The 26,694-nt window shown below is 37.0% G+C and overlaps 1 protein-coding gene and 1 long non-coding RNA gene across 2 annotated transcripts in view; both read left to right on the top strand.

Moving 5' to 3' along the window:
* Positions 1–9,639, top strand: part of LOC136849410 (uncharacterized) — a 12,224-nt gene extending 2,585 nt beyond the window's left edge. The window contains exon 4 of the mRNA XM_067122761.1: positions 9,553–9,639. Coding sequence (XP_066978862.1) covers positions 9,553–9,639 — 87 coding nt within the window. The remainder of the gene's footprint in view (positions 1–9,552) is intronic.
* Positions 9,640–13,776: 4,137 nt separating this feature from the next.
* LOC136849830 (uncharacterized) lies at positions 13,777–26,278 on the top strand. The gene is made up of 3 exons (XR_010856436.1): positions 13,777–13,920; positions 18,692–19,075; positions 26,229–26,278. It is a non-coding gene; the product is annotated as an uncharacterized lncRNA (long non-coding RNA).
* The last annotated feature ends 416 nt before the right edge of the window (positions 26,279–26,694 follow it).

Here is a 26,694-nt window from a genome sequence, read left to right as displayed (position 1 = left end):
TTTTCCATTTTTCATATGGGGTAAGCAGGATGCTATATATATGTATATATATATGTACAAAAATATATACATATATATGTGTATATATATACACACATATAAATATATATGTGTGTGTCTGTGTGTGTGCGTGCGTGTGTGTGTGTGTCGTAATGCACTTGTTGTGGCGTCTGTGTTGTGATAGCACTTTTTCAATTTCCTGTACCTTTTCTTACCATCATTGCTAAAGTCCTGAATAAAACAAAAATTCTTTCTGTACCGCTCTGTTTACTTATCCTTATGCAACATCTGTTTCAGCATAAATAAATAGAGCAGCAGAACAACACTTTTTGTCTTTTCCTTCGGAATTTTAGCCTTGAAGACAAGGAAAGGTACAGGAAATTGAAAAAGTGTTGTCACAGAGCAGTAAACGCTGCGAATGCCTTACCATTCAATGAGAATTGCCTAAGGGAAAGGCTGGGCAAGAAGCCATAAACGTCTTTACACACATGCATGCATATATATATATATATATATATATATATATATATATATATATATATATATACATATACATATGTATATATAAACATATAAATATATATACATATATATATGTATATACTGTACATATGTATATGTATGTATGTATATATGTATATACATATGTATATGTATGTATGTATGTATATATATATATATATATATATATATAATTTGACATACAGCAGCTTATATATGTATAAGAAGGCAGAAAATTTAAAAATCGTCTTATTATCACTCATTTTATCTTTCCATACATAATATGTGCACACATAACCAGGCACAGTTCCTGGAAACGTCTTCTTTTCAACAATCCTGAAGCTCCAGTTATTGAAAAATAGGTATAAAGTACATAACTTCAAACGTGTTCTGTTCACCTCCAAAAACCGTTCCCTTTTAAAAGTCTGCGTTCTCTTGCGTTCACCTGGATGACTCTCACTTTTCAGCTTTTCTCTCCGTCTCCTGCTGATTTTTTTTTTTTTTTTAACAGAATCACGATTCTGCCAGACCTTGAAATATCCTTAAAGTCTTTCCAGGCGCATTCGGGCACCGCGTTAAAGAAAAACATTTTAAAAAATTTCGGGCAACGAACGTCATCTTTTTTCGCTCTATATCTGTAAAAATCCTATTATTTCAGCCTTCAGATATCATCCTTCTTTTTACGTACGAGAATCCTTTAGTTTACATATATTCACTCGCGGAGATATACCGAGGTAGCGTGAATTTCGATATTAAGCGACATTTGTAGCTTCATGATTGTATCTAAATCACGGTGTGATAAAAATTTCATATATATATATATATATATATATATATATATATAGAGAGAGAGAGAGAGAGAGAGAGAGAGAGAGAGAGAGAGAGAGAGAGAGATATTACAATTTTCCATTGTTGTGCGTAGATCTGGAAACAAAGCAGCGTCAGTCATTGCCCTATCCCTCTGAATAGTTTTGAGTCAAGGCCAAACAAAACCTTTGTCCGGAAACAAATTCCTCAGTTTTAGAGTCGTTTATCGAAAATATATATTCAGAAGCCCAGAAACCTCGTCAACAGCACGTTTTATACCTTAACAAATACCGTCATTTCCGTTGTTTTCGTCTCTCAGGTGCTTGTAGTAACTTAATTCACGTACCATTATAGCAGCATGTCTCCTGCCAGTCTCTCTGTGCGGTATTTATTTAAATATAAGTAAGTATTAAGAACAGTTATTATTATAGTCATCTTTATTCTTATGACTGTTTCTGTTCACACATTTCTTACCATGTAGTGGCAGGAACCTTATTTCATCTTTCTTGCTATTCTGTATCGTCTCTTCATTCATAGGCCTACTGTAAATCAACCACTTTTTTTCTCATATTATCTATAGGTAATACCTTACTTGTTTTAGCCAGTGTGTTCAGATACCATCCTAAACAAGAACAGAATAACACTTTTAACTTTTTACTGCTTGATACTTTTTTATAGTTCCAAAATCATTCTTAGTCTAAAAATCATCCCACTAACTGTCATATCATACATCTCTGCTTCTCTTCATCTTCACTTTTGGAAATGTCCACGAAAACTCCAGGGTTGAATCAGTTATCGCATCCTCTTTTGAAGAACATCTCCAGCTGTGTTTTCTCTTAATCAGTAATTTCGTTTCTCAGTTTTTCCTCGTCATTTACCTCTCCATTGTACCGCTTGTGGTGCAAATCGTCTGTTTAGTTTATTCATCATCTCTGCTCTGAAATTCTTCTTCACATTCCTTATATATTCTTTTCATTATCTTTCATCCGTTATCCTCAGTTTAGTAGCAGTGAGCTCAGGTCCTTCCTATTCTTCAGTTTAAATTCTTCCTTATTCGTGAGTATATATACACACACATTCATTATTATATATATATATATATATATATATATATATATATATATATATATATATATATATATATATATATATATATATATATATATATTCATTATACATTATATATTATATATAAATATATATATATATATATATATATATATATATATATATATATATATATATATATATATATATATATATATATTTATATATATATATATATATATATATATATATATATATATATATATATATATGTGTACATATATTCTTATGTATGTATATATATATAATATATATATATATATATATATATATATATATATATATATATATATATGTACATATATTCTTATGTATGTATATATATATAATATATATATATATATATATATATATATATATATATATATATATATATATATATATATATATATATCTGACGAAACCACAATCCAAGACGACGCAGGTCAAACAGGTATATCACGGAATCCTTCTCCCTTCACTTATCGCAAGGGATCACCTTCCATAGCTCAGCCTATAACTTTATGACCCGGATCGTGTGTATCCTAAATCCCTTCGCACAAAGAATTTCCGGTGATATTGTGGCGTTGGGGGCGGGGGAAGACCAATTGCGTCACGAGGACGTCCGTCCTTCTGACACAAGGGGGATTGGGAAGGGAAGGGAAGGGGTCATTTGGCAGTATGGGGCGTTTCCATACACCATATTGGCTTATATGGCCAGATTTTTGTGGCAGTAGGGAGAGAGAGAGAGAGAGAGAGACATGGAGGGAAAGATTACAAGGGAGTAGGTTAAGATAAGACAATCAAGTAAATTGAAAACTGATGCAGCCTAAGTTTGTTATTCACAGGTGCCATATAGGCCTAGAAAAGTGAGTTTTATTTCTGTACGAATAAGCTGTAATGTTTGCGCAGAGCTTCACTTTGACAAATTATCCCGTAGAGCGACTATCTCTAAGTTTTTAATGTTTAAATATCTGAAATAACTACTTAAATAATAAGAATAACTTAGATCATTTAGATAACTCTAATAATGAGATGATTTAAGAGCATTAGAGCGAGCGCATGATATATATAAACAACGTGGTTTTTGTAAGCGTATCAACGTGATGTTGATGAGCATATGTGTAGGTCTATAAAACTACCATGCATCTTGGGAAATTTTCTACATGAGGGATTGATACATCCGGGTTCATCAGTTAGGGATTGAATTAGACAGTGACTGTCGTCACGTTTTCCTCCTAAGCCACTGATTTTTAAGACAAACTAATTATTTGTAAATAAGAACGCGGGATCTTTCCTAGATAATGACCCCAAACAGAGCTCGGGGTTCGTTATTTAGGACTAATATTTCTTGGGGTCATTATCTTTATGATATTTACAGTCTTTTGTTTATGTTTTTACGGACGTCCCCAACGGGCTTTTACTAAACACACCGCAAAGGTGGATACATAACGGGTTAAAATCCTTGGGGGCACTATCTAGGAAAGATCCAAAACGCGTTTCAGACACTTACAAAACTAGTACTGAACCAATTTACCCCTGATCAAAAATTAGACATGTTAAATGAATGCCTTTTTAGTTCGTAAGCAATATAAACTTTGTTTAATTATATGTCACTACAATATTATTTTTCCAATTTGGGTTTGCTCACATTATCACAAAAATTCCTTCAACAGATGCAAATGTAAGGATATTATGTTTCTAATGACGGAGCAGTAGGCTTAAATAGACCTGACAGGCTACTCCAATGGTCTTTCAGTTCCATTTGGGTAAAACGAGCTGAAGAATCTAGCTTTCCACTGGGAGAATTCCGGAGACATTGGAGCTGAAGAATTTAGCTTTCCACTGGGAGAATTCCGAGACATTGGAGCTGAAGAATTTAGCTTTCCACTGGGAGAATTCCGGAGACATTGGAGCTGAAGAATTTAGCTTTCCACTGGGAGAATTCCGGAGACATTGGAGCTGAAGAATTTAGCTTTCCACTGGGAGAATTCCGGAGACATTGGAGCTGAAGAATTTAGCTTTCCACTGGGAGAATTCCGAGACATTGAGCTGAAGAATTTAGCTTTCCACTGGGAGAATTCCGGAGACATTGAGCTGAAGAATTTAGTTTTCCACTGGGAGAATTCCGAGACATTGGAGCTGAAGAATTCAGCTTCACTGGGAGAATTCCGGAGACATTGGAGCTGAAGAATTTAGCTTTCCGCTGGGAGAATTCCGGAGACATTGGAGCTGAAGAATTTAGCTTTCCACTGGGAGAATTCCGAAGACATTGGAGCTGAAGAATTTAGCTTTCCACTAGGAGAATTCCGGAGACAATGGAGCTGAAGAATTTAGCTTTCCACTGGGAGAATTCCGAGACAATGGAGCTGAAGAATTTAGCTTTCCACTGGGAGAATTCCGGAGACATTGAGCTGAAGAATTTAGCTTTCCACTGGGAGAATTCCGAGACAATGGAGCTGAAGAATTCAGCTTTCCACTGGGAGAATTCCGAGACATTGGAGCTGAAGAATTTAGCTTTCCCATGGGAGAATTCCGGAGACATTGGAGCTGAAGAATTTAGCTTTCCACTGGGAGAATTCCGAAGACATTGGAGCTGAAGAATTTAGCTTTCCACTAGGAGAATTCCGGAGACAATGGAGCTGAAGAATTTAGCTTTCCACTGGGAGAATTCCGGAGACAATGGAGCTGAAGAATTTAGCTTTCCACTGGGAGAATTCCGGAGACATTGGAGCTGAAGAATTTAGTTTTCCACTGGGAGAATTCCGGAGACATTGGAGCTGAAGAATTTAGCTTTCCACTGGGAGAATTCCGGAGACATTGGAGCTGAAGAATTTAGTTTTCCACTGGGAGAATTCCGGAGACATTGGAGCTGAAGAATTCAGCTTTCCACTGGGAGAATTCCGGAGACATTGGAGCTGAAGAATTCAGCTTTCCACTGGGAGAATTCCGGAGACATTGGAGCTGAAGAATTCAGCTTTCCACTGGGAGAATTCCGGAGACATTGGAGCTGAAGAATTCAGCTTTCCACTGGGAGAATTCCGGAGGCATTGGAGCTGAAGAATTCAGCTTTCCACTGGGAGAATTCCGGAGACAATGGAGCTGAAGAATTTAGCTTTCCACTGGGAGAATTCCGGAGACAATGGAGCTGAAGAATTTAGCTTTCCACTGGGAGAATTCCGGAGACAATGGAGCTGAAGAATTTAGCTTTCCACTGGGAGAATTCCGGAGACATTGGTTGAACTTGAGACAGAGTTCCAGTGTCTTTGTTTCAGTGCGCGTATGGATCGGACCAGCGAAGGCCAAAAAAGAAGTATAATAATAATAATAATAATAATAATAATAATAATAATAATAATAATAATAATAATAATAATAATAATGAGAACCTTTAAATGAATGGCTGTATCTTTTAAATTATATTGAATTTTCTTAATTTTTCGTCTACACTAATAATAATAATAATAATAATAATAATAATAATAATTATAATAATAATAATGTCCTGTTGAATATGAAGGCTGCATCATATGAGTTCACTTCAATAATAATAATAATAATAATAATAATAATAATAATAATAATAATAATAATAATAATAATAATAATAATAATAATAATAATAATAATAATGTCCTGTTGAATATGAAGGCTGCATCATATGTGTTCATTTCATATTGAGTCTGCTCAATTTTCCTTAAATTCTTTTCTCTTCTACACTAATAATAATAATAATAATAATAATAATAATAATAATAATAATAATAATAATAATAATAATAACAAAAGGACAGGAGGAAGAGGAATGACTGTATCGTGCGGTGCACGAATAAAGCCAAACCCAGACACTAGAAAAAGAGATATATGAATGAAAGGTTAAGGTTAAAGGCCAAAGGTCAACTGCTCTTAAATGTTGTTCGAACTTCATTCTCCTTTGCGTTGGCGTTGAATTCCGCATCAGTGGACGGCTGTGTGCATAATGTTTCGCATCATTGAATAGTGATAGCGACGCATACGGATGGTTCCTTAATCACTGAATTGAGATGGACGCAGATGCTTGTTTTTTATCAGTGAATAGCGACGCATACAGATGTCTCTTAATTAGTGAATCAGTGTTTCGTAACTCTGAAATCCGTCTTGATTTTTTTGTGACTTCTGTGCGCATGCGCGAGTAGATGCGTGTGTGCATTTGTGTATGTGTGTGTCTATGCATGTGGATATGACAAGTCACAAACGAGTGTTTTTGTAAAAATAGATAAATATATAAGTCAAATTTTCCTTCCTCTTTCTTCTATAGTTTCTTAAGTTATTATCTTTCCCTCTGTTTATTCACGTGTGATACATATTTGCCCATAAAATGATTAGGACCAAAATAAAACAATTAAAAAATGTGCCGAAGTTTCTTCGGCGCAATCGAGTCTTCTGTACTGCGTATAATGCTGTATTAAACTCTCAGCCACGGTCCATGAAACTCTCAGCCGCTGCCGTGTTGGCCTGTGTTGTTGGCATCTATAGCGTTGCCAGATGCACGATTGTGACGAAATTTAACATTAAATAAAATTGAAACTACTGAGGCTAGAGGGCTGCCATTTGGTGTGTTTGATGATTGGAGGGTGGATGATCGTCATACTAATTTGCAGCCCTCTAGCCCTAGTAGTTTTTAAGATCTGAGGGCGGACAGAAAAAGTGCGGACGAACAGACAAAGCCGGCACAATAGTTTTCTTTTACAGAAAACTAAAAAAATTCAAGTATGGATACGCTTTACGGAAATGGGCATTTATAAGAAAATGATTGTTTAAATGCTGATAAGAATGATGGGTCAAAATACAGGAACTGTATTGAATATTCATATTCTGGAGACATGCAGCTGTAGATTCATACATAAAGTGTAGTCGTTTAAATATATCCTATATATTTGACTATAATTTTTTCATATCTGGTTTCTATTTTCATATATGAATATCCTATTCTTGCTGGCTAAGATACAATAGTAACGCTTTATGTCGTATTTCTTATAAATGTATACATATTTAAGAAATAATAATAATAATAATAATAATAATAATAATAATAATAATAATAATAATAATAATAATAATAATAAACAAAAGAAAATTTATACAAAGTTGTATCTTGAGAAACTCTACGCGGTTTTGTATGGCGATTTAAGCCATTCCCAACTCTCCATTCACTACCCGTTAATGATTCCTTCTGCTAGACCCTTAAATTAGCTTCCTTTCAGTAACGCGCCGTAGTTAAGATTTATGATCGTATAATTGGTGCATTATTGTATAATTAGTGAGATTTATTATCTAAGGGTGGTTTAAATCTATGGAAAGCTAGTGATAAATTATTTTACCACTGAAAAAGTGTGTTGTTTCAGATGCTTTCGTTGTGCTCGGGATACTGAGATAGTAGTTGTAGGCTATATGTTAAATTAACTAAATATCGTTATGTTTTTTGTATTTGTTGTAAGACTGTATATGAAAGGTCTAAGCCTGATACGGTCCAGTCATCTATGGGCAACGGCGTAATGTTCTGTCTTTGGTTAATCAATAATCGAGTGTGATTCTGTAGACGGTGGACAACGGTCATTGCCATATATTCATGTAAGTAATGAACAAAATTAATGGAAAGCACCTAACTAGACTAATGCTCAAATATGCTATGCTTCAGATGTCTAAGTAGATAACGGCGCGAAAGACGAAATAAAAAGAAACAAAATGCACGCGTGGAGAGCGGTTAAAAAATAAAAAAGCTATGGCTGCAATACTGGCGTCCGTTGGCTGATAGCATCCAAGCGTCGGTCTATAGTACGGTAGTCCGGGTAAACCTGACCTTGGTCACTCGGTCTAGGGCTGCTTGGTGTCTTTTAAAGTTTAAACGGACAAGGGAGCGTATATTTTAGACCTACTCTTCTTACTTTTATTTACACGAATGAAACGCTGCTCCTGGTGTTATTAAAAGTAAGTTTTGATGTTTTCAAACTGATAAAGAGATTCAGTAAGGTCTTGATTTTGAATATGACTACGGTTATGTGACGCAATCGTTGCTAGGTTGTTTCAGCCGTTGGAGGTTTGCGTTAATCTGTGATCAGGGAGAGAGAGAGAGAGAGAGAGAGAGAGAGAGAGAGAGAGAGAGAGAATTAATTTGATAACAGTTAATGCACAAAGTCATTTTAGATAGGCCTAGAAACTGATTTAATTTAACGGCCTTTTAAAAAGACTTGCTTTACAAAATATCGATATCACCATCGAAAGATGGATTATGTAATATCGTAGACTACAAAGAAGTCTTAGTAACCAAAGCGAGGTGGGTTACAAAAGAGTTACTGTACTTTAATAAGGCGGTCGCCTGTAGAAGCTGGTTTTTCTTAATGGTAATTAGATCATATTTTATTTATGAGGGTTCTTGTAACGATGCCTCTTTTGCATACTAAGCAATGGAAGCTACCTCTGTATTTATATTTGTGACTGAATTTTTTTTTATTATAAATGGAAAATGTACTGTATAACCCCACTCCATATCTATATGACCTTATTCCAGATACTGCTATATTTTTTTCCATTTTTTTTTCAAGAGAAATTTGATTTCTACAAGTTTATGCGGTGTTGTATACATAGATAGTTTTTGAAAAATAGAAAAAAAGGGAGATGAAGGTCAAGATTCGTCGAATGTCTGCTATAGGTCTAAAATTAACAAAATCTTTTATTTAATGAATCTAGACGTCTAATTTAACCAGACTTTTATATAATGAGTCTATATGTATAAAGTTAATAAAATCTTTTATCCAATGGGTCTATACGTTTAAAGTTACCAAATCTTTTGTTTGATGAGGCTACACTACTAAAGTTAACTAAATCTTTTATCTAATGAGTGTTTACGTCTAAAGTTAACCAGACTTTCATCTGAGTCTTAAGTTAACCCAGTCCTTTACCTTGTGAGTCTAGGGGCGGTATCATACACGCATGGCTTCTGGTATACTTATTTATTGAAGAATTTTCAAGACTACATATTAGACCATCGCTAACACTTCAGAGAAGTATGTAACGTAAATTGCTATTACTATCCTGTAGGAAATTTGAGGTGGCATGAAAGAATATTTCCAGGAATGTCGTAACATTTTCTCGTGTTCAGTATTTACTTCTTTTTTCCAGCCACGAACGGAAATTCCTTCTTTGAATGGCGGGGGCGAGGGCAGGGAAGTGGAGGTCATTGACCGTTTACCGGCTGAGGGTGTATGATTCTCTTAGTTATAAGGAAAAGAACATGAATACAGCTATGTTATTCTATTGAAGCAATTAAACAACTGACGGTCGTTGTACGATTACAGGAGCAGCAAAACAATCAAGAGCATCGTGCGTGCAAGCAGACCTAGACTCAGGACTAAACTTTGGTTAAAAGCCTTGCCTGGTTCGGTCATGGGGAAAGAATGGAGGATGATTGCTTGAAGAAAAAAAGCACACAATTCGGAAGAGTGAAGGCAGAGAAGAGGAAGACAAAGAAAGGACGGGATAGACGGTATAAAAGGAGCATTGCCTCAACATCCACTGTCTCGCGTGCAAGATAGTGGTGATGGCAGCGTGCATAGGGGTTTAGACGCGCTGCTGATGAGCCTTCTGTATAGGTGTAAGAAGCTGTTTTGCAAGCTTTTTGCGCAAGGATTTCACCCATATTTTAGCAGTTTGATTATTAATGTGTTAATGATCATAGTCTTTTTCTCAAGAGCCACCAACTGTCCAGGTGACACGAATTAATAATGATATATATATATATATATATAGGCTATATATATATATATAGAGAGAGAGAGAGAGAGAGAGAGAGAGAGAGAGAGAGAGAGAGAGAGAGAGAGAGAGAGAGAGAGAGTTCCTCTCAGAATTTTCCCCACCAGAAATATGTAACCTGCTGCCTAGTCATCAACCTTTTGTCTTATTTTCCCTTTTCTTACCAAAAAACATAAATTTGCCCAAATCATCTGACCGGGCCATTTTTCACCCCATAACTCCTGACTTCCGAAAACGCCTTTGTAGGACCACTTGGGTCCTGCCGGGACTATAGGAACCCCTATATATACGCTTTCCTATCCGCCGAAGGGCATCCAGGATTACTGTTATGAACGCATCCAACGGTGCCCATTACACATGCCAGCGCGGTGGGCAGGTATGAGGAAATACTTTATGGTGGGTATTTTAGCTCGCGCTGCCCAAACGCCATGGTTTAAGAGCATGCGTCTCGTGTTTCTGCCCTCGTGCCCAAATGCTTGGGTCATCTGCTTGCGTTTGTTGCCAAGTATTGGCAGTTTATTTAAAATAACACGTAGGTAATATTTATACAACTTATAGTGATGTTTACTTTTGTTTATATATGCAGAGAAAATGGAAGTAACCATATTCATATAAAATCATTTTTATTTTGTAACTGACTCTCAGTGTTTTTTCATTTATTCCTGGTAAATATTGTAACTTCACCTGATAACCCTTTTGCTGAAGCTGATAAACATAGTTTCCTTAATTCAGTTAATATATCATAATAGCTGTTGTATTAGTGGCCCTTCTGTAAAGGAGAGATTCATCCTTAATTTATCATCAAGTGGATGAATGTAGGAGTGAATAATTTCGTTTATTTTTCTAGGAACCAGATTGATGGTGAAATGATGTTATCTGATGTTGTGGTTTTTGTCCTTTTTTTTGTAAAGAAACGGCGATAAAGTTTAGATTAAAAGACATATTTATATGTAAGCTTATATGAAGCAAAATACAATGATTGGCCTAGCAACGAATACGATTAGATTATTTATGGCATAAGATAATGACACAACATATATATATATATATATATATATATATATATATATATATATATATATATATATACACTACGTACAAACATATGACAGTAGTTGTAATGGGAGTGTACGTGTGTTTTATATGTAATTTTCATACAATATAAAACACACAAAATCAGTAATATTTCCCCAGCAACATCCCAACAAGGTTATACATCTTCAAGAACGAAACCCCCTAAAATCCCAGATCCACCTGTTCCCTACAAGGCGTTCCAATCCATCACCCCTCCCTCCTACCCCCTCCCAAACACCCACCCCTATAGTCCATATCACACCCCCCCCCTACCCTTTCACTAGACCAGGGCCCCATAGAAGCCTCTCCCTCCTAGGATAGTCGGAAATGCCGAGGAGTGACGTCGACAAAATTGCCGTGTCAGCCTTTTCTTGTGTCGCAATCGGGTACCTGCGGTCGAGAGATAAAGCCAAGAGTGAATTAAGCGTTTAGGGATGAAGATCCCAAGAAGAGAGAGAGAGAGAGAGAGAGAGAGAGAGAAAGCTTCTGTGACAGTGTTTAGAACAAAAGAAAACGGAAATACAAAAAGAAAGAAAACGGGTATGAAAAAGAAAGAAGCGGGGGTTTAACCACGAAGGAAATGATAGACCTACCTTGTAAAGAGTATTCAGGGCAGGTTCTGCTGTAGAAACAGGAAAAGCAGATACAGGAACGGAGAAGCATTATCACTGGTTTATCAAATTCAATAGATCGAACACAGAACACAGTCAAATTAAATTATTGCATGGAAGAGGTGAAGAGTGACAGCGTACATCCACAGAGATAAGCTTAATTTCATCTAAGGTTAAGCTAAGTAGCCATTATTCCATTTGAAATCAGTGTCTCTATCTTGATAGACGTAGACGTTAGAGAATGTGGGTGCAAGAAGCTTCTGCTGATATTCCCGATGGTGACTGTGTAAATTTTCTCATACATCTTGGAAACAATTAAGGAACACAAATCCATATAAAAATTAAAATCATGGCTCTAACTTATGTCAGTTAACTGTCATACAGAGGTTTGTAGTTACACTACACATAGATCGTTATGGAATTCGTTACTTCTACCACAAAATCCAAATTTGTTGAAGGTGTATCATTTTTATACAAGAAGGATATTTTATCAGGGATGGAGTTCTTGTAGCATTCATTGATGGGTTCTGATTGTGATTTATGTACTATCAATGAATGCTAAGAAACAAAAAAGAAATTCTTGCTTCACCTGTTCAGTGACTCACACGTTTTCTCTTCGTAATATCATATATACTTTTGTTTTTCATATAGAAATCTAAACTGAAATTCTTAGGCGCTGCTTTACGAATACTCTGCTTATAACATGAAGCAAAGCTGTGGCTGGAATCGACGTGCCGTTTTGCTGAAGATGTAAGATAGATATTGTCAAGTGTTAAAACTCCCAAGTTTAATCACTGTTAAGCAAGACTGTCCAGGAGTCCGCAAATGAAGGTTTCGTCAGAGGAATCAGCTAAAATCCTTTTGTTTCTAGAACCATCTCCGCTGAGATTAGAATATTTAGTTTTCCTTTCGTGAAAATATGCTTGAAAATTGGCTCAATTTCTTTAGTTTATTTCCCTATGGCAGTGTCGTAGAGGAAGTCATGTTTATGAAAAAGAGCTGTACGGCCTTACTTTGCTTTGTTGGAATTTTCATGCATGCAAAAGGAAGAGAAAGAGAGAGAGAGAGAGAGAGAGAGAGAGAGAGAGAGAGCGGTTGGGGTTGTGGTCATTTCACATTTTTCTTGGGGGTAGGGGGCCTGCTGTAAGCCCCCCACGCGAAATTTTTTGAAATTTGTGCGCATTTTGGAGCATTTTAAAGCCATATAAGAGCTGTGTTGAGTTGATAAAGCAGCAAACAGGTGTTCCACACCTACCCACATATTATTATTATTATTATTATTATTATTATTATTATATTATTATTATTATTATTATTATTATTATTTCAAAGCTAGGGAGCAAACCAGGTCTGGGCGGGTCATCGGTGTCTTGTGGGGGTCTAGTGGCCCCCAGCCCCCCGCCCCCAATTGACGCCCCTATCACAGACAATTCCACCGACTCAAAAGTGGTACCGCTTGAAATACATTTAAAAGAATATACTAACAACATTGGTGACTGGTCTTCTCTGATCTTAGTGAGGTGTTCGGTGGTGAAACTAACAGGCCTACAACATATGGTGAAATTAATTAGTGTCCAGATTTAATCAAAATGATTGGAGAATAATCAGTATGTTTATTTCCCCTTTGTGTCGTATTTGATAGCCGGAGCATGCAGGTAATGCCGATGTTTCTGAAATGTTGGAAGTTGTTACACCTGATGCTCTCTGTGAAAATAATTTTAGAGGAGTATGAACCACTGAAACTTCACGCAAATGTTAATCAAATCAATATAAGATATAATTGAATACTTAACAATGCTTTAGATTTTTCTGCGTATTATTGGAACCATAAAAATAAGTCTAGAAACTCTGGATGTCTGAAAATATAAAGACGAGCAGGCAACATTCCCCAAGGATATCTGATTTTCACGCTAGGGGAATATTGGTAGCACCGACTCACGGATCCATGGCATTTAGGAACCACTGGTTGGATCAGTTGAAGTTCAGGACTTCAGACTTTTGCTCGTGAGTTTGTGATCGTGATTCGTGTGTCGTTCTTTGCCGTATTATTAAGGTAATAATTACTATTATTTTGATTGAATTTAGGAAGTTATTAGGGTGTGAGTGATAAAAAAAATAAGCTAAAACAAATTGACAAGACCATCTCGGTATAAAATCCTAAGGTTTGAAAACTTTTTTGACCCTGGTTTGGTAGTTTTTAGATTTACTTGGCATACCTTATGTCAGCACCTACCCTTGCCCAAAGGCGGCAGTTAAGTTTGGTAAGATATAAGAGGGATTATAGAGTCTGACCAACCAACAGAAATGGCCCTGAAATGAGTCATGGCATTCTTGTACAGGATAGGTAGGCTATCATCCTTTTGTGATTGGATTAATAGGCTAGTGTGGAGTTCAAGTTGGGCTATTGATAATCTTGATGGTAAAGTGTTTTTTTCTTTGATACCAGTTCCCTAAATTGGAGTTTATTTGCTTTGTTCTTGCCTCCTTGATATGCTTAATATGAAAATCAAATTGGGTTGATCTAAGCCAGCTGTTCGCGGTGAGGTAGACTATGGCAGTTGACGTTTTTCTATAGAACTTTACCTGTTGAACAAGAATTTAAAGTAATGTTTTGTCGCTCGGCTGTAATTAAGCTGTAAATTATCTTAGAACTGTAGCCAACGGTAAAGGGGACTCGTTGGGAATCAGAGTTATGGGTGGGGTAAAACATTTTCGAGAATAGTTAATGGTAAGGGGGACCCATTGGGAATTCGGGGTTTTGGGTGGCGTAAATAACTTGGGGAAAAGGTTAGGGTACCTTATTGTTGTATTTCCTGTTATATATGTCATTTAAAACACGAAAAACAAGTGTAAAAAAAGGGCGAATAAATGGATAACGGAAGCCATTTCAAAGGCACTTTTCATGTATTACTACTACTGCTGAATCCAGGCCCTATCACGCATGTGCGGTCATACAGGGGGGCTCGATGCCTCCAAGTTCAACTGAGAGAGTAGTATTCTAATCCGGTGTTCCGCGGTGAGTTAGACTGTGGCAATTGACGTTTTCCTATGCTATTTTACTTGCTTTACAAGAATTTAAAGTAATATTCTTTTTACATTTTCTGTAATCCCTGTTGCTAGCGCGCGCAGCGCAACATTACTGCCTGCCAGAACATAAGAGCTTGCCAAGAATATTTAAAAATGCGGATAAGGCGTGAAACGCCGTTCTGCCACCCCCAAACTGAAAGCAGAAATGGTAATATCTTGCCAGTCGGCTGTAGCTAAACTGTAAACTTTGTTTCCGGTTTACGTTTCTTCGCCCCGACCAAAAGCTTCGAATAGTGTTCAGTCAAGCTAGACTATGGCAGTTGACGTTTTTCTATGTTATTTTACTTATTTTACAAGAGTTTAAGGTAATATTTTGCCCATCGGCTGTAACTAAACTGTAATTTACCTTTGAACTGTATAGGTCGGTGCAGGGGACCCGTTGGTACTATTGTGGAGCCTTCAAAGGTCAGTTACAGCTTAGTTACAGATGGCCGACAAAATATTACTTCAAATTCTTGTAAAGCAAGTAAAATAACATAGGAAAACGTCAAGTGCCATAGCCTAGCTTGCCGCCGACAGCCTGCTTAGAATTACAGTACCCCAAATTGAAACCTGTTGTAAATTTGCTGATACTGAGATGTTTAGTCCTTGCTTAGACATTCATGCCCTTAGTGCTGATAATGAATGTTGTTCATGTGAGTGGTCCTGGTAATAAAATAAAATTTTATCTAATTTGGTTAGCACATGTAACATTTGTACAAACCATTGGTTATCCGATATAATACTGTAGGTATTTTACGAGTGGCTTATGTTATTGACTCATTTATTGCAGCCCATATGCTTTGAGGTTCAGTGCTGGTTAGGTTGAGTCAGACAAGGACCAATTGCCTTAGGTTAGGTAGGATGTTTGAGCTGGAATGAATTAGTGTTTTCAGATATTTGATATTTTTGCAGGAAATCCGTAGACCTAGCTTAGTCTGGTAAATTATCGTGGACAGGATGGGGAGTATCAAAACTCAAATTATTAGTAAATTGAGTAGACCAAAATCGTATGAAACACCAATGAAACTATCAGAAAAAATTTGAGGCAAAGGCATGTGTACAGTGAGAAAATCTGGCAAAAGAGCAGAGAGAGCTGTTTGCACAATTTCTGTGGGTCAAGCAGACCAAAAATATTTCAATTGGGAAACATCCTAACCTAACCTTCCTTCACCTAACCATATCCTAGGGCACCATGCTTTGCAGATCACACCTCCATTGTACTAACAACAAACATGCTCAATCAGTATTTATATTATTACTTGAAATTTTACCAACAGTATTAGGCTATGTCATAGTAACAAAGAAGTATTGAACACGGCTCCTAGGTCTAGGCTATTCTGTGGCTGTATTTGATATAAATTAGCATATTTGTGAAATAGGAGCTAGGTTAGCTTAACCGCAAATCTTACGCTTTTACGGGATTTGGGTAAATTTTAAAACTGAACTATAATCATATCCCAGAGTTTAAAATTATACCATGTGAGTGTGTTTTGAACGTTAATGGATTTCGCTTTGGCATTAGTATTCTAAGAGATAATGGAGCCACCTTATGCCCTACAATTATGGGGAACCACAGTGGGAAACTGGCGTTTTTTGGTGGAGGAAAACACGAAACAAGTGAAATACTGGGGTGTATTCTAACCTAACGTAACCTAGAGTGCTGGGTCCTTACCTTGTGGGTGGTTGCTTGGCTCCCACTGGCCCCCTCTTCTAACCAAAACTGTAATTTTAAATAGGGTTGCAACTAACCCAACCACACCTAAAACCTGACCAAATGTAGAATGCTGAGTCCTTAACTGGCTGGGTCAGGGATTAGCTTTGCCACCCAGGACCTCCCACCTAACATGACCTAGGTCACCTGGCCCTTACATACCGTTGAAAACATTGTGAATCTCACCTTTATCAGAATCAGAACTTGCAGAAGTTTGAGGGTGAAATTGTACCATATACGTTATAAAGTCTCTTGGTTTTATCCTTTTACAGTTGCCCTAAAGCAAGTAGAGCAAAATCCAGAATTTATTTAAACCAAAGACTACAGAACACTGGTTTCTCATTTGCATAACGAGTGTGACTTACTTTCTTTTTCAATGAAAATCGAAAATTAAAAAAAAAAAATTCTAATCCTGAATGCTGATAGTGCATATTGGCCTCTTTCAGTAAAATCCAAAAATGAAGCAAAACTATATTGAGTTGATCCTGAATGAAGTTGAATGCGTACCATTCTCGTCTTCAATAAAACCTTCCAGAGAAACATGTTTTACTGATTCAGATAGGCTGCAGTTATTAGGTTTAAGTTAACTTACCATGTGCTTGAGAGCAACTGAGTGACGTGAAATGTGTTTGAATAATCCTCTTGAGGACTGATTCAAGCGTGTGAAGTTTCATGCAAGAAAGGTTTATAAGGTTATTTTAGTTAACTGGCATATGCCTGCAATCTTGCAACGTGATAGATGTTACTTGATTATTTTTAGTAATGATAATGCTCACTTTTAAATTAATGTTAACACGAAATTTATGCCTATAGTAAAACGCATATTTATGATGTGCATTGATAGTATAGTTTAGAATGTTTACAGACATTTACAGACTTGTCTGATTCTCGAGTTACTTACTAAACAACGTAGGTGAGGGTTGCCCTTTTTTTTTGTTATTTATCCTCTATACGATACTTTTTAGTTGCTTCACTATTTTCTTTTAAAGTCATGCGGTTTATTCACTTTCATATGTAACTTTTATTCAGTTATACAGTAGATAACATCGTACAGATTTGTGTATTTCTTCTTTATGGCCTTATCATAGAGGAAACTGTGCATGGTTATATTTAGGCATTTTTCAGGGTAATGTATGTATTAAATGTGCTAGTTCGGCTGTATGGTTGCCATAGTATCTTTAAAGTGAATCATATTAATTATTTTGTTTAAGAGAAATGTGGATGATAGTTGGTTCCAGTTGTTGTACCCTTCTGGTTCTCGGCAAGCTTTTTTGGGGGTGACGAACCACCAGGTTCATAATTTGCAGTTCAGGTCAACAAAGGAATAAGGGTTGCTCAAGCTACTTAATAATAATAATAATAATAATAATAATAATAATAATAATAATAATAATAATAATAATAATAATTACACCATGTTAGTCAACCTTGTTTACCCTCAATAGTGTTTAAAGTAAATGGCAGATAAAATTAAAAGTGAGAATGATAGTCCCTGGAAGAATTGGGTGTGTGTGTGTGTGTGTGTGTGTAGGGGCTGGGGGATGGAGCGCCATAATTACTGATTAGCGTTCTTTGCAGTTACATTCTAATTTTCATTTTGCCTTAAATGCTTTTTAACTAATTACTCGAGAAAATAGATGTTGAACTTGTTACTCTCCTCTCTCTCTCTCTCTCTCCTCTCTCTCTCTCTCATTGCATCGTTCTCAGCCAGCACTCTGCCGGTCCCGGAGTTCGATTCTCTAACCGGCCAATGAAGAATTAGAGGAATTACTGTTATAATGGCTCGATTCCACTATATAGCAGCAGGTCCCATAGGTAACCAATTGGTTCTAGCAATGTAAATAAAAATCCTAATCCTTCGGGCCAGCCCTGTGGAGAGCTGTTAATCAGTTCAGTGTCTGGTTAAATCCAAGGTATCTCTCTCTCTCTCTCTCTCTCTCTCTCTCTCTCTCTCTCTCTCGAAAATGTCAGTATGTGTTAAATGACTAAACTTCAGTGTAACCTTAAGTTTAAGAATGGTACTAATTTGTTTTGAAATTTTCAGATGAGGATCCCCAACCGGGAGACAATGCTGAAACTCTTCGTTTCCCGATTCCGACCGAGAAACAATACTGGATCTCTTCGTTTCCCGATTCCGACCGAGAAACAATACTGGATCTCTCCGTTTTCCGATTCCGACCGAGAAACAATACTGGATCTCTTCGTTTCCCGATTCCGACCGAGAAACAATACTGGATCTCTTCGTTTCCCGATTCCGACCGAGAAACAATACTGGATCTCTCCGTTTTCCGATTCCGACCGAGAAACAATACTGGATCTCTTCATTTCCTGAGCCCCAACCTGGAGACAGTACTGGATCAATTCATTTCCTTGTAGAGTAATACAAGATTAAGTTCTCATCGTTGCCCAACAAGATCATTAGACCAAAGTAAGGGATCATATTACACGTCTTAATTCCTGTTGTCGACAATTTTGTATTTAATATCCCTGTTTAGCTTCCCTTTAGCCTAATAACCAAACATCCTTGCATGGTATTAAATTTGAGGTTTTTTAGGTGCCTAACTCTTTATGCGTTTTAATTCATTTTCTGTAGCTACTATTGGTACGTAGGCCCACTATTTAGTATGGTATTAAATCTGAACACCGTATCAGAATTGCTAATTTATAGGTTAAACTAAGATATACTTAACTTTATAGGTAAAGATAAACTCCGTTGCGTAATCTTTATAACATAAATTTGACAAAAATCAGTGTGCAAAGATAGGCGTGTTTGTTTAAATATTGATTATTTTTGTAGTGTTCTCTTTTAGTTATGACTTAAAAAGGTCTCGAAAAATCATACCGTCATATGGAGAGAGAGATTTTGAATTTTAATTACCAAATATTTGCTACGTTGAAGGTCAAGATGTGCTTTTGATTTTGGTTAACAGTATAATGGAAACGAGTTTCTCTAGCCAGAATGGATTGAAAGGGTTTCCCGAAGTGGAGATGTCCCAAGGATAATATTTGCATATGAAAACGGGTGAAATGCTATTAGACCTGATAGCAAAATAATTGGAATCCGGTTTAAACTAGAAGAAACCTAGTGCAAAGTCTGATAGCTAAATGGTAGCTTCACATTGTACATATTAGCCCACAGGATATGATAGGATGCGTAAATCTCAGAATATATAAGTGATACATTTGAAGAGTGGAAAGGTTTGTTTGAATGACCCGTATATAGGTGTGTGATGGGTCAATTTTTGTTAGCATCAGTACTTCTTAAACTGTGTCTCAATCACCCGAGAATCTCTTATCAATTCAATTTCTTTGTTGTGATGATTCTCATCTCTCTCCCCTTTCGTATATATACTGTATAGTTACTTGTGACATCCAATGAACAAAAAATGAGTTGACTGCTTTGTAGTGCTTACGGTATTCATTATTTTGGTCCTCCTGAAATATACATATAAAGCAAAGTTTGAGCAAAGCTATCTACATTCTTTGGGAGAATGGTGTTTCCTCTTTATCAACAATAAACAGGTTATTGGTGTACTTTTGTGACCAAACTTCTCTCTCAAACAACAGCTGGTTTTCCATCTCCAGGTAACGGAAGTCTTCCAGTTACTTTGCTACTTTAATCATCATCATCACTGTGGTGCACTATAGGCACTACTTACGGTCCTTTGCAGTGTGCTTTCGACCCCTAGCTGCAACACCTTTCTTTCCTTTTACTGTGCCTCTTTTCATATTCTCTTCCTTCCATCTTGCTCTCCACCCTCTCCTAACAATCGATTCGTAGCAACTGCTTTGAGGTTTTCCTCCAGTTACACCTTTCAAACCTTTTACTGTCAATTTCCATTTCAGCGCTGAATGACCTCATGTGTCTCAGTGCTTGGCCTTTGGCCTAAATTGTATACTCAATTCAATCATTGTTGACGTTTTTACATGAGCCACTTCCTTGATGGGGTTAGGCTCAACTCCTTTTAGTCTTGTGAATGATCTAACAGAACTCATATCTGGTCTGTTTTCCTTTTTCCGTGATTGTCTGCGATACTGTACGAGGCGTCTTCTGCAATCTTCCATGTCCAGTGCTTTTCGACTAACTGTTCCTGGCCTCTCTCCATCGCTATTTTCACAACATACCCAGGCAATGTTAATGTTCCAAATTTTTGACGTCTGAATGCATTAATTCTCCCTTGTCAGTTGTTAGTCATTTATCTTTTTCCCCCTGTCGAGTTTTTTACCATTTTTCAGTTTTTCTTTCATGTATTAGGTCAGCTATCAGTGACCGGTCATGCAGCTGCTTTTAGCAAATCACTTGTTCCAGTGTTTCTGGGTTTTTCACTCTTGAACTGTTTATGAGGTGCCATAGTTCCTCGTTGGACGAGTCGGTAGAGTTCTGGGCTAGCACTCTACTAGGCCCGAGTTCGGGTCTCCGGCCAGCCAATGAAGAATTGGAGGAATTTATTTCTGGTGATAGAAATTCATTTCTCGGTATAATGTAGTTCGGATTCCACAATAAGCTGTAGGTCCCGTTGCTAGGTAACCAATTGGTTCTTAGTCACGTAAAATGTCCAATCCTTCGGGCCAGCCCTAGGATAGCTGTTAATCAGCTCAGTGGTCTGGTTAAACTTAAGGCATATTTTATGAGGTGCCATTTAACTTTATATTAATATAGTATATTCCGTCACTCCCTGTTGTCATCCCAGTGTCCTCCAGTTCAGAATTTGTTCACTCACATAATTGTCAATATACTGCTTCAGTCAGAAAAAAATTTTTTTCTTCATCCTTTCTCCATATTCATTTTTTATACATTGCTTATTCCACACCTTATCCATCTTTGCTCAATTTTTTACCAATCCTGAATATTCTTGCTCATCCTTTCTCAGTCTTGAATATTCTTGCTAATCATTTCTCAATCCTTAATATTCTTGCTAATCCTCTTCAAATCCTGAATATTCTTGCTAATCCTTTTTCGATCCTGAATATTCTTCCCAATCTTGAATAGGCCTACTTTTGCTAATCCCCTCCAAATTCCGAAAATTCTTGTTAATCCTTTCCCAATCCTGAATAGTCTTGTTAATCCTTTCCCAATCCTGAATATTTTTGTTAATCCTTCCCCAGTCCTGGATACTTTTCCTAATACTTTGTCAATCCTGAATATTCTTGTTAATCCTTTCCAAATACTGAATATTCGTGTCAAAACTTTCCCAATCCTGAATATTCTTGTCAAACTGCCCCAATCCTGATTATTCTTGTTAATCATTTCACGTCAGAATATTCTTGTTAATCCTTTCCCAGTCCTGAATATTCTTGCTAATGCTTCCCCAATCCTGAATATTCTTACTAATCCTTTCCCAATCTTGAATAATTTTGCTAATCCTTACCCAGTCTTCCTTTCCCAGTCCTGAATATTCTTGCTAATATTTTCCAGATCCTGAATATTCTTGTTAATCCTTTTCCAGTCCTGAATATTCGTGCTTATATTTTCCAGATCCTTAATATTCTTGTTAATCCTTTTCCAGTCCTGAATAATCTTGCTAATTGCTGCTTCTACCTTTCCTAATCCTTCTTCCTCTTCTCCCTACTGACATGTCTGGCCTCTTGCACGCTTGTCCTCTTCACTTCTGCTGCTCTCTCTCTCTCTCTCTCTCTCTCTCTCTCTCTCTCTCTCTCTCTCTCTCTCTCTCTCTCTCGACCCCAAAATTACACGGACTTTTTATTTTACTTTTTTTATCTATTCATTATTCATTTACTATGCTTCTGTTTAGTTGGAAAGAATGTTTAGTGGAAGACTGTAAACATTTTGTTGGTACTTTGTGTGAGATAAGGTGGAATTATTGCCCGGTATAATGCTATGAGTGGTGTTGGTAAAATGAAATGGAGAATGTATGTCATTAAGTGTCAAGAATTAGGAAATTTTACAGACAGTTCTTTGGTAAGTTTTAAAGATTAAAACTTAAGCAGAAGTTGGAGGTTATGACGATAATGCAAGACGTGTTGCACTCATGGATGCCGAGTGTAAACTATAGAGTGAAAAAGGAATCCTGAAGGTTGAATAAGTAGTTGTAGTGTGTTTTTTTATAGAATAAAGAGCAAATACATTTCAATAGTTAGACTTCTCAATGATTAGAGGACTAACATTCTAAGTTGTGAAGAATGTAATAGTAGTATTCACCCTAATAGACGAAAGTATATATATTAATTTCATTTCAACCTTCTTCACATAGTCTCTCTCTCTCTCTCTCTCTCTCTCTCTCTCTCTCTCTCTCTCTCTCTCTCTCTCTCTCTCTCTCTCTCTCGGGGACTGAAACTGGAGAGGTCTATAGTGGGTATAGCATTCATAGAAGCATGTTTGAAGGTATTTACCGTTACGTAACAAGACCATGTTCAAAAATGTAATTGTAGTGTAGGTAGTATTGTAACTGCTTATCAGTAGTGATCAGATTTCTGTTGTAGTCTTGGTATTAACAGCTGTAATGCTAAAAGATTGGCGTTATTTAATGCAGAAAACATTTTATATATAAATAATATTGATGTAATTATTATGATTAAATGTATTTTGTGGTGCAGTTGGCAATAAGAAAAACGAAAGCGAATATATCTCGAATATATCGCGGAAGGCATATATAATTTTATTGAATGGAAAGGACAACTGCTGATTGAGTGAGCCAGGATGGTTTATTGGGTGTGTTTTTTATTTTATGAAGATTGTTGCGTTTCCCCCTTGCTAATTTCATTGGCTACAGTCTGGTCACTATTTGAAGTGTTTTCGGTTTTCAAGTATTGTTTATTACTCCTAAAATTCCCCACAGTATTTATAAAGAAACTTAAGATTATTTTCATGGGTTAGCGAACGATTTCCCTCTTCAGATGTAATTGCCTGGTATAAAATATTACGTTAACAGGCGAATGAAGTATAGTCCAGATGAAATTAACTCGCAACACGTGCAGATATCTGTAATACATTAAAATCTTGCATATTTTTCATATAGTTGAATATAAAATAAAAGGAATTCTTACCATGGTTATAGTTGAATATAAAATGATAAAGGAATTCTTACCATGGTTAGTTATAGTTGAATATAAAATGATAAAGGAATTCTTACCATGGTTAATTTCAAACAGCATTACAGTATTGACAAAGGAATGATGAAAAAGAAAATCGCTTGTTGAGGGCACACACAAAATTATTTAGTCCTATTGGTCGCACTTACGGTGAACATTATCATCATCGTCTTGTTTATGTTTAGTTTTGGAGGGGGTCTTTTTTTAAACAAATACCTCTTGTATCGATTTATTGCCTAAAAGCTACAAGTTCGATGGATCCGTCTTATTGTCTGGGGACTGATATAATTTCTTTGTTTTGCAACCTGGCTCTATCAATCAGTATTTATCCTACCTTACATGTAATTAAGTTTGCTGTATTACCTGCCCATTGGCTGCTGCTGCTGTTGCTTCATCCTCACTGCTATCTTCAAGCTGAGGGGTCAGTTGCCTTGAAGCGCCTTCTCCAACTGTATCGAAGGCATCCTCCTCCTCAAATCCTTTCTCGAAATCCTCTTTCACTTTCTCACTTCATTTAATAGTTTGCTTCCCTCTTGACCTACCATAATTCTTCACTCCTTCCTCCTCACTCATCCTTACCACATGCCCATACCGCCTCAGTCTCGACTATGCTACGTACTAGTGTGTAATATTTATCTCCCCAACACCTCTAACTTATTAATTTTCTAGCCTCTCACGCGGTAAGATCCCCCATATCCACCCTAGCATCCTCAATTCTGTTCGGTCCAGTTTGTGTTCCTCCTGCCTTCCTAATGCTGATGTTTCTGAACCCTACATCATCACTGGTCTGTCTTTATAATGTTATAGGAAAAGGGACGACTCGTTATCTCCAGTTAAAGTTTGCCCCCCCCCCTTTTTTTTTTGTCACACTATGACTGCCACCTAACTCCATTTCTCCCTAGCTCCTTTTATCCTGCTTTTAACCTCAACCTTCGCACCCTCCCTGCTGGGGTAAATAGATCCAAAGTACTTGAAATTTCAACCTGTTGTAATTGTAAAGCTGAGCTGCTTCTATCTTGTATTAATAATTTATCCCCTCTCCATTTCCTTGACACCTAAGAACAGTTAGACAAAAATTTACCTTAAAATCATCACCCCATTCAAGATTCTTACCACACTTACCCTTCTCTGAAATTCTTCTTCAGTCTCTGCAGTGATCACTAGATCATTGCGTGTGAATATTTCCCATAGATTTTAATTCCTAGTCCCTCCACTCAGTACATCATTACCAGCACAAACAGAAATCGACAAAGTGCTGATCCTTTGATGCAAACCAACTTTAAACTTAAAACATTTGTTTTGCCACAGGCTGTTAATAATGCTGTCCCTTGTTCTTTTAAACATATTTTCAACCAACCTAACCAATTTTCCTGGCACGCACTATCGTGATGCCCAAACACCTCCCCCACTGGTATTCATTCCAGTTGGTTTTCCTGAAAGTCACTATGAAAACTGCATCAACTGTATCTCTCCTAATGAAACCGTGCTTCTGTTCACCAGTTTTCACAGTTACTCATGTCTCAGCCAGTATATTTTCGCAAATATTCTGTTTGATTCCTCTGTAAATACCACAGTCCATTTCATCTTCCTTCTGTTTACACACATTTACTACCAGACTTCCCCGTCATTCGCCATTGCTTCATTTTACCAGATTTCCTTTTAACAATTCCAGTGTCCATTCTTCCCCTTCTACACCAAGTACCTTCAGCGTTTTAGTTTGCACACCTTATGGACCTAAGTGCTTTGCCATTCTTCTTAATTTCTATCTTTGACGATACTTGACTGGCCCAGATCCTGAGTTTGATATTCTGTAAATGTCGTTTGTTCCTGACTGACCCAGATCCTGAGTTTGATATTTTGTAAATGTCATTTGTTCCTAACTTTGTGCAGCTCTTCTGTAACTCTTTCAATCAATATACCAATTATCATCCTAGTTTCTCTCTCTCTCTTCTTCTGTCTCCTTCAAATCTTTGAAGGCCCCGCCCGTTACAGTAAATCTTACAGCACCCTTCTTCTACCACCGTGACTGCTATGCACCTTTTGAACTCATAGGCACGTGTTCCCCAAGCTGCTTCCTGTGCACTTTTTCAAATTCCGATTGTCTGTTTTGCCAACTTCCTCCTCTTACATACCTCACAGGTTGTTAGAGATTGGGTCTTCAAGGAGAACACTGTGTTGCTCCTCTTACATTTTTCTACACTGCTTTTGTCTTCCTTCCTATTCCTAGTCATAAGGTCATCTCCATTTGGTGCTATTACCTGCTGCTTGGCTTACCACGTATTTGTTACTGGTGCAGGTGGCTCTGTATTACCTGCTGATTTACTGTACCAGTAACAAAGACGTGTTAGCCAGTCAGTGGTTTTTGGATCAAAGGATTTAGACTCAGAATGGAGAACAGGTAATACTACATACAACCTACTTTGATTGGTAGTGTCAAGCTAGTGATTGGTAGTGTCAAGCTAGCTTAAGTTTAATGTTCATGAAAGTGTCACTAGCAGCTACAAGTATTAATGGCACCTAATACTTTTCAGTATTGCAGCATAGAAGCCATCTTACGAGAGGGAACCCTAGAAAATGGGAAACGCTACTCAACCGAGCACCAGCCATCTTACAAGAGGAACTCTAGAAAATGGGAACATATCAACCGAGCACAGAAGCCATCTTACGAGAGGAACCTAGAAAATGGAGACACGCAACTCAACCGAGCACAGAAGCCATCTTACAAGAGGGAATTCTAGAAAATGGGAACGCAACTCAACCGAGCACAGAAGCCATCTTACAAGAGGGAATTCTAGAAAATGGGAACGCAACTCAACCGAGCACAGAAGCCATCTTACAAGAGGGAACTCTAGAAAATGGGAACGCTACTCAACCGAGCACAGAAGCCATCTTACAAGAGGGAACTCTAGAAAATGGGAACGCAACTCAACCGAGCACAGAAGCCATCTTACAAGAGGGAGAATGGGAACGCAAATCAACCGAGCACAGAAGCCATCT

Source organism: Macrobrachium rosenbergii, chromosome 21 (assembly GCF_040412425.1).
Source record: "Macrobrachium rosenbergii isolate ZJJX-2024 chromosome 21, ASM4041242v1, whole genome shotgun sequence".
NCBI lineage: Eukaryota > Metazoa > Arthropoda > Malacostraca > Decapoda > Palaemonidae > Macrobrachium > Macrobrachium rosenbergii.
This window is presented reverse-complemented; position numbering and strand designations above follow the sequence as displayed.